At 37.6% G+C, this 9,425-nt stretch overlaps 1 protein-coding gene across 2 annotated transcripts; it reads right to left on the bottom strand.

Annotated features, from left to right (window-relative positions):
- Window positions 1-567: 567 nt before the first annotated feature.
- On the bottom strand, window positions 568-8,943 carry sec22c (SEC22 homolog C, vesicle trafficking protein). 2 transcript variants are annotated; one of them, XR_014600143.1, is made up of 8 exons: window positions 8,672-8,943; window positions 7,946-8,157; window positions 7,450-7,613; window positions 5,392-5,574; window positions 4,405-4,523; window positions 3,458-3,523; window positions 1,794-3,323; window positions 568-1,738 (listed from the first exon to the last, which is right to left on the bottom strand). XR_014600143.1 is itself a non-coding variant. In XM_084048870.1 (7 exons), exons 2-7 carry the CDS (start codon window positions 8,125-8,127, stop codon window positions 3,123-3,125), a joined length of 915 nt encoding a protein of 304 aa, XP_083904996.1. In that variant the 5' UTR covers window positions 8,128-8,157; window positions 8,672-8,943; the 3' UTR covers window positions 568-3,122. The 2 variants fall into 2 exon arrangements, 1 of the variants encoding a protein (XP_083904996.1); XM_084048870.1 differs by having other exon boundaries at window positions 568-3,323.
- Window positions 8,944-9,425: the final 482 nt, after the last annotated feature.

The following is a 9,425-nucleotide window of genomic DNA, read 5'->3' as shown; positions in this document are numbered from 1 at the left end:
CAATTTGAATGTAGTGTGGCATCTAGGGTCTACTCGATGTCCAATGTCGATATCATTTGAAGAATTATTAGCAGATCATAGGGTTAACCATTATGTTCCATACTGTACCAAAGGACGGCAAAATTGGGCTTAACTGAGATAAAACAAATCCACTTATTTTATCTGAAGCAACACTGCATTGATTGATGATTCCATTGTCTCTTAAATAACAAAAAAAAGTGTATTCAAATTTAATTTACATCAGTTCTTTATAATGACTTTCATGATGACCAAGTACTTTTTGACACTAAAGAATTAGCAAGGGTTCACAAACTTTTTAATATTGAACACAACCAAACTCTCCAGTAAAAGTACACGTTCAAACTGCATTAACCCATTAAAACTGGGAACGCATCTGTGTAACTACTCCAACCATTATTTTATACTTTGGCTATTCAAAAATAGCAGATATACAAGCTCATAGCGCGGCACAGAGTGCCGTGCTATGAGCTTGTAGATCTGCTATTTTTGAAAAATCTTGAAAATGTAGTGAAAATCTTTGAATATATATTTTTAAAGCAAACATTTTTAACTCAAATCTTTGCTTCTGGGGCATCCCTGGAACGACATATATATTTGTAGAATCCCCAGAAGCAAATATTTGAGTTACAAATGTTTGCTGTAAAAAATATGTATTCAAAGATTTGCACCAATTTTCAAGATAATGGCTATAGTGGTTAAAATCTAAAATGACAGATGCTTTCCTGGTCTTAATGGGTTAAGTACAGTAAAGTATTAGTGAAGTACAAGGGGAATGTAACCTGTTTCTTCTCTTGACCAATTCCTTTTAACTTATCTCAAGCCTGCGTTATACTTACTTAGGTGCCGTGTCGTGCACCCAACATAGCCGATATGAAAGCTCACAATGACATATTGTGAGCTTGTAGATTTGCTATTTTTGGTGCAACTAAGTATAAATCAGGTTTTACAGATGATTGCAAGGGAACAGCTAAAAGGAAAGGACAGACTTTATACATTTCCAAAGTACAACCTCAATTCTTTGACATTAAGCTCTTCTAATAACTTGGTCTACAATTATTTGCTTCACGTGTTGGACATTGAGTGCATTATTTGAGCTGAATTTATACAGTAGATAAGTAGTCAACCGTATACACAATATAAAAAACTGAGCAATTAATAATAAATTAAAGATATAAACCTAGCCTATCGTTCATACTCATTAGCAGCGCTATTATCTATTGAAATACAGACGTTTTCTGTTAAGGCTAATTTATATTGTGTCCAACTACCATGTCATGTGACAAAAATGATGTATTTTCTACTGGGAAAAAGTGTTGACATGTGAAACACTTTTGTTACATGGCATGGTCATTCAATGAAATATAAATTTTGTATTTTAGTAGCCAAAACAAAATGAGGAAGAACAATATGTGCCTAACAGTAGTGCAGACTTGTTGTATTCTGTTCAATAAATTTCACAATAATTTAGAACATCAGATTCAGTGCTTCCAGCTACATAACCATCCTAGAGGAGTGTCAGAATAAATTATTTAATAGACTCAGTAAAATACCTGGGTTTACTTTATATTTATAAAAGGGGGAAATGTTTGAATTCAAATGGTTTTTTTTTCTGATCATAAATTGTGTTAAAGCAGCACTATATAGTTTGGGGTATCAGTGGCCACTTTGGACAGAAATAACATGGCAGCCAACGTCTTTGACTTCATTACCCAAGACTCTCTGCAAGCATGTCCGGCGAGGACGCGCTGTGATTGGCCAGTCTTCGCTTTGACTGGCCAGTCTTCACTTTGACTGGCAGTTCTGCCTTGGTGCCTTGGCAAAAGCCAGGATGAAACTCATTGTCTCCCCTATACATAGTAATACAGTCAAGCCCCTAGCAGGGGCCCCCCCTGAGTCTATACATTTATGGAGGGATGATTGTTATTGCTTAAACATGTAACTTTATAATTTTGTGGGACATAATATGCTATATAGTTGTTAAAAAGTGACATAGTGCTGCTTTAAAACAGTAAATGTTTAAAAGATAATCTCAAACCTTATGCCTTATATGGACATGCAGTAAGATCAATATTTGGTGCTTTACAGAATGTAATATCTATGAGGTCATTAGCCGAGCCCTTAGTTTTGAGCATTTACAATAAGTAGTTGAGCACTTGCTGGAAATTTTGTATTTTACGGTAATACAAATAAAATACTTGCCAAACAGTAAGACATGAAACATACTGTATGTACAGTATCAGAGCTATACAACATCGCTGTTACCTTCTAGCCTAAGCAGCAATTATAACAAATGCAGTAGTACAGTATGTACAATGATAAACATGTCCAATTATTTAAATGTATCTTTAGACTGCCCAGATATTCATTAATCAAGAACACCACCTAAACCTATTTAATTAGACCCACATATTCAGCAGTCATGTTACCTCATTTAGCAATGTAAACGCTTCAATCCTGAATACTTTACAGGAAGATAATCAATTACCCTTGGTAGAAAAAAATAATACTGAGCTGAATGAGAATAGACATACAGCCTGATTCCAAAATGCAAAAGATCGTCAACTTCAGCAATTCAGCTGAAGCAACGTTGTTTTCTCAAAAGAAAAACTTTGGTCACAACGATCCTGGTTAGCTTAAAAATTACGAGAAATTTCTCGTATGGGACGGTGAAGCACTTTTTTCTAATATAGAAATTCTGTTTACTACCTAAGCTTATCTATCAAAAATCTACCCATATTATGGTTTGATTAACCATTAATAATATATATTGAAGTTCTTATGATTGTATTTTGAGGAATCAATATGCCAAATCATTTTGCATATCCTCTTTACAGTCTTGGATACAATGTAAACAAAGTGCAACCAATTAACTGCATACAACAAAAATATATACGTAATCCTTCAAGTCATTCACGGTGATGTGATTTATGAATATGTTTTGTCCTTTAAAAGATGTGTACTGGACATCTTGATGAATGTCCTTAGGTGAACCAAGTCACCTGCTTTCCTTTCTTTCTCACCTGTACTGTCTGAAACCCAGAGAGGCAAGAAGGCGAGTGAGTTGGAAAGAGGTGCCACACCTTTAACGGTCCCCATGTTCCTCACACGCCACAATCATTTGGTCTTTCCTGGAGCTTGCGAGAGATGATGAGGACGGTGGAGAGGGACGCAACGGACGCATGGAAGAGCAGCTGCCACATGTTCCTCAGGCCAAACAGATAGGCATTGCATAGGATAATCACACTCCAAAGAGTGAAGGCCATGCATTTCTTCAGGGATGAGTGGAAAAGGTACAGATGGCACTGTTGGCATATAGGAATCATTCAAATGGATGATGGTTATGGAGGGTTTTAAATATGTGCTCTGTGTTAAATTACGCACCAAAAAAAGGAACATGATTGCATTAAGGATGAAGATGATTGACGTGCATTTTTACCTGAGAAACACAGCAGACAAATGCCAGGAGAAATGCCACAACATTCCATATGCCTTCATAGTCGTCCTACAGTTTGTACGAGGAAACAATAAAAATATCAGCAGTGTTTAAATGAAAGGCATTCCTAACATTTCCATTTTTGCTGATACCCTTAACTGTACAAACAGGTTCATCATTAATGTCAAATTTATGTGGCAATACAATATACAGTAAACATTACATTCAATGTTGTATAGTTTATGCCCAAGGCATAAAAGTAACCTCAAGGTTAGCTTATGTAACTATTTCCAAACAAATGACTTAATTTATAATTACAAAGGTACTTAGTTAAATAAAACACTAACTGTTGCCAGACTGCCCGTGGCAAGTAAATAAAACGTTCGGGCAGGTGGAGTTTGCTTTCAGGTTGCCCGACGGGCAAGTTTGTTTAAGTGGGGAGTTCTGTCTTTAGTTCGCTATAAACACAGCACAAGATGTCTGTGGAATTTAAAATAAGTCTTATTGTATAGCTATTGAGAAATTTGGCATAAATATTGAGGTATGTCCATATCTCACAGCCCCCCGCATTCTTGTTTGTATTATTGACTTACTAATCAATATTGGTGCAAAGTATCAATAATCAAGATGAACATTCTACCCAGAGTTAATTTCTGAGTAAGCTTCAGACAGCTGTAATTAAATTAATATGGCATGGTAAGCGACCACATATCAAGCTCTCTACAATGCACAGCAGTGGGAGAGACAGGCTGGTGGTTTGTCTTGTCCACATTTTTATTGTGTCAGCTGTTCTTTGTGTTAGTGTTTCTTTTTTTCCCCCTTTTTCTTTCTTCCCTTTTGCTACCATTAGTTTTCAGTATGGAAACTGTGTTAATGTACAATGTTGTTATTAAGACATCAATAAAAAGAAAAAATGTGATTGCAAAACAAAAATCAATACTGGCCCATACTTTGAAGCTGTATTCTATGAGGTGGACACCACGGATGAGATTCAAAGATGCACACATGATATTAAGTACCAGGGAGAGGATGCCTGGCGCTGTAACAGGTGCCAGTCTCAGATTCTGACCTAAGCAACAAAGGAAAAAAACACACTATCATAAGTAACTAAACAAAACACGCTGTTAATTTACATGAGTACCGCTATTTAAATTCTAGGGGACATTGTATTTTGGCCACCAGATTTGAAGTTCCTTTCCTCTGTGGGGAACATGTAGGCAGGTATGCCTCGGCTTAATATAATTTGTGGCACATGGTATCGTGCAACAAATTAAATCAAGACCTTAACAGTCATTATTTAATTTCAAGCTTTTTCTCCCACACCATGCCTATTAATTCAAATATTTTCTGACATTTATGGACTTATGAAATATTATTTTAACATATTTTAATACATTTAACAAAGGTATTTAATTTATGTATTTACATATTTTTTTTCCCATGGACCACTTGAAGGCCTAATTATGCCATGGACCACTAGTAGTCTCGTGGACCATTGGTTGAGAAACAGTGGGATGTATAGACATGGGATGCATAGAAAATGTTACCAAAGCACTAATCTTAACCCATTAAAACCGGGAAAGCATCTGTGTCATTTTAGATTTTTGCGTTGGCTATCAAAAATAGCAGCTATACAAGCTCACAGCGAGTCGCTTTCCCTACCGCGCTGCGAGCTTGTAACATCTGATATTTTTGAGCATTTTTGAAAAATCTTGAAAGTGTGAGAACTACTGATTTAGATGGCATTTGTAGAATCTGCCTCAGGTCTCAACCCAACACAACAGTGGTCCCCAGGCTGATTCTCAGTCAGAGTGGTGGTCCCTCGTTCACAATGAGTAGAAAACCCCTGCTCTAATCTATATACCAAACTGGGGGCCCTTGAAATTAAAACGGTTGAGAATCACTGGTGTAAATCAATGCTTTGCCTTGAGTCTTACCCGATTCAGGTAGTTGCTCTATATGCTCACAGGTGGTGGCTCCGTTGGTTAGTTCCACGTCCTCAAGGGTGAGGACTTGTGGGGGACGGAGTCTGAGCTCCTCCTGAACCTCAGCCAGTGTAACCTCCAGAGCTGGACCACCACTCTGGTTGTACTGCTGCTTCAGCTTCTGAATGGTGCCATCTGTCCGTTGGAACACATGCCAAACATAATGCTTATGGAACAGGAACACATGTTGCTGCCATCTAGATCTACATCTTTCGATTATTTTCTTAGAGATTATTTTATCGATTACTTTTTCGATTAACTGAAAAATCGAGAAGCTCGTTTTTTACAAAATATATTTTTACATTTACATATATATTAACAAATTGAGTAACTAAGCGTTATTTTATACTTTGTGAAAAAATATTTAAAATAGCAGATATTGCATCGTGAAGCGATGCATTGTGAGCTTGCAAATCAGCTTTTTTCACATTTAAAAAAAAAGATTTTCACCTATAATGACATGCTTAAATTAAGGACAAAATATTAATTGATTACCTTTATGAAATTAGCGATTATTAATATATATTTTTAGAATCGATTAACCACTAGAATCGACATCTATTAGTTCGATTAAGTTGCTCCCCTACTGCCATCATTGATTTAATGCCAATATAGTTTACAAGACAACAGTCAGACCCAGTGGTGGAAAGTAACTAGGTACATTTACTCAAGTACTGTTCTTAAGTACAATTTTGAGGTTTTAATTATTATTACAGAACATACATTAACCACTCCAGCCCTGTATATACTTTGGCTATTTTCAAACGATTTTTTATGCATTTTGAAAACTTGAAATGGGACATTCTGCACAATCAGTACTTTTACTTTTGGTACTTTAAGTATATTTGTATACCAGACTTTTACTTAACAGACGTAACAGAGTATTTCTACATTGTGGTATTGATACATTTACTTAAGTAAGACATTTGAGTACTTCTTCCATCACTGGTCAGACCTCCGTGCAATGTCAGAAAGCTATTTGATGACACTATGCAGATATGTGCAGCAGGCACTTCAAGGTTGAAGTGGCTGGTGGTGTAAAATTACAACGTGTGTGCTATGGGATTGGTCTCCCAGTTGGAACTGTCATCATCACAGTCATTTCCTTGTAGTGGAAATTGCAACAATGTTATTATTAGTCTAGTCCTAATCCACGTGGTGTTGTTGATACTTTATGTCAAGCCTGACAATGATCTCTGAAGGAATCTTGGAACCGTCACATGATGTGTGTGTTGCCACATGACTGCCAGCATTTGTGAAATCATAGTGAGAGCAATACAAGCATTAAAAAAATATGCTTTCTTTTTAACCACATTCAGCCTGGCGTCCCTATTTTGGGTATGTAGATCAAAATGTTCCAAATTTTCTTTTTCATATATATTGTATATTATATTTTGTTCAAACGTCTGACCTTTATTTTGTTTGTTTATCAGATAAAGCCAAAATAGCAGATCTACAAGCTCACAACTCATCCCAATGTCATGAGTTGTGAGCTTTATTGGCTATTTTCGCTATTCTGCTTACCAAGAAATGTATAATTAGGCTTAAGTGGTTAAATAGTTTTCTGAAGCTTTGTGTTGGTATATGACACGTTGGTATATGACACGTATCTTAGCAGTCCCTGTCATAATTCGCAACATGTCATGCACTCCTTCCCAAGATATCTACTTTTCTTAAAGGAGTAGTTCACCCAAAAGATTACTTATTTTCTATCAATTACAAACCCCATGAAGCCTTGGCAATGTTTTATTTTTTCAGTAGGTAGTAGTTTTTTTTTTAAGTCTCAGTAGGAGACTTTTTGGGAGACTCTTTGGGTCTCCTACTGAGAAGTCTCCTACCCAAAGAGTAGGAGACTCCGCCAGTCATCAAATTATTGGCTTAGGAATGCGACAAAAACAAAAGAAATCTCCATGAATTCAATGCTTCATGGGGTGCGTAATTGATAGAAAATACGTAATTTTTTGGGGGGTGAACTACTCCTTTAAAAACACAGCGAACACTTCTGCGTACCAAATTCCAAAAATGGATACGGCCTGGCTGCCAAGGCGACCGCGGTGCCGTGGAAGCTGGCGGTGAACTCCCAGCGCAGGTCTTCCAGGAAGCAGAAGGCCATGGCCACGGGGAGGCTGCTGTGACACACCGTCATGTAGGATACACCCTCGGAGGAAACGAAGCTGAATGAATGAGAGAGGAGAGGTGTTTAGTAAACAAACAGCCGGCCACAGCTTGACCGATATGAACACAACAAATCAAATCAAGATGTTCGTTCTGCCCATCCTCTTTAATGGGATCATCTGGTACCATTAGGTACCAAGCAAACAGCACTATACTTTGCCTTATAACCGCTTGAACCCTAGTGTCCCTATTCCAGGGGGGCATTTGGTGAAAATAGTAGATCCACAAGCTCGCAACACGTCACGCGTTGTGAGGAATATTCCTATTATATCTCAAGATGGCTCATGTGACATGATGAAACAGTCTTATGTGGGGTTTTGTGAGTCCTTACTAAATGTTGAGGTTGTGGCCTTTGAAGGTCCCCTTTTCAGGAAACAGGCCGAGCGCCTTGCTGATGGTCCTGAGCTGCTGCTTCCTCGCCTGGAGCTCCTGGTCGTGCTCAAAGTCTGTGGAGGCTGACAGGGGAAGTCCATCCCTGACCCGGACCACGAAGGCAAACAGGATCAGAGGCATGATCCACAAGGTCCATGGAGAAGAGACAACCTAGAGACCAGGTCAACACAAGGGTGTTTTTTTTTAGTCAACATCTTGTGGAACTATATGTATTATTTATTGTAGTTGTGACTAAACTTGTATGTATGATTGATTGATTGATTATTTTATTTTCATGTCCTGCACACAAAGTGCCCAACCCTCAAGGGTTTATAAGACACAATCTTACGCTTATAACATATATATTAACATAATCAGCTCAGAATTTTGCAGTGTGTTCTGTCTTCTCTCCCAATATTGACAAATAAAATGTGCCACAACAAAAGCTCCTTTCCCTTAACATTCCCTTGTGGTGATTGATAAGGAAATCAATCACCACAAATAGAAGGTATTTTTTACTAACAAATACCTCTATTATATCATCATATTTAGGGCAATAAAACAAAAAAATAACCTCATTGTAGATTTTCTCATACGGTATATGGAACAATGGATGCCATCTGCTCTTTGCCAAAAAGCTCAAATACAATGTTGATTGTAACCTGTGTGTTTTGTTATCCCTTACCTCATGATCCTTGGAGTCATAATTTCAAAATTGTGTTGGATAGCTTATAGATGGGCTAGCTGACTACTAGCTACAACATAATGTAATAACATAAAGACCATCTGCAATCAGCTAGTAAGCAACAAGTTTAACTGGTGTGACTTTCAAAATATAAACTTGTGAACAGAATTTTAACTAGGTAAAATAAGTGAGCCGCAGACTTTTAATCACATTAGCAAACAAGCTAGCTAAATAACAATGTTAGTGGGTGTAGAGAGGCATAGGAGGCAAAACATGCGACAACCACCACAACACTGTCTGTATCTCGTACGGAAAGTCAAGAAGGACAAAAGAGATTTCGTACGACGTCCCGGTCCCAATACAGTGTTATACTTATATTAGTGACCTATCGAATCTTGTAACCCGAGTGTGTGTTTTTGTGTGCGTGTGCGCGTGGTGCGTGCATGTGCAGGTGTCTCTGCCGTAAATAAAATGCTGAGTGGATTATTTTCTTTGCTCGCGCATACAACAGATAAATTGTACTCATTGAATACCTCCAGTGGCAAGTTACCAGTGTTCATTTAACTCAGAGAGGGTACAAAATAAATAAGACCCTAACGGGTCCATTTGGTTCCATGTATTTTTACGAGTAGCAAACACACCCAAAAACAGCTCTTTTAAGAGCCACCCGAGAGGTACTTTTACTTTTACTTTACTTTAGTGTACGTAAGAGTACTTTTTCCACCAGTGCTAATTGGCGACCTCTGTGTAGCCA

Source organism: Gymnoscopelus microlampas (assembly GCF_963454915.1).
Source record: "Gymnoscopelus microlampas genome assembly, chromosome: 22".
NCBI lineage: Eukaryota > Metazoa > Chordata > Actinopteri > Myctophiformes > Myctophidae > Gymnoscopelus > Gymnoscopelus microlampas.
This window is presented reverse-complemented; position numbering and strand designations above follow the sequence as displayed.

What these genes read in the sequence shown, in the direction of transcription:
- sec22c (XM_084048870.1), bottom strand. Translation starts at nt 8,127, where the DNA reads ATGCCTCTGATCCTGTTTGCCTTCGTGGTCCGGGTCAGGGATGGACTT. An exon ending in AGAGCAACTACCTGAATCGG is followed by an intron (nt 4,524 to 5,391) that starts GTAAGACTCAAG and finishes TTTGTTGCTTAG; the next exon opens with GTCAGAATCTGAGACTGGCA. An exon ending in TCATAGAATACAGCTTCAAA is followed by an intron (nt 3,524 to 4,404) that starts GTATGGGCCAGT and finishes TACAAACTGTAG; the next exon opens with GACGACTATGAAGGCATATG.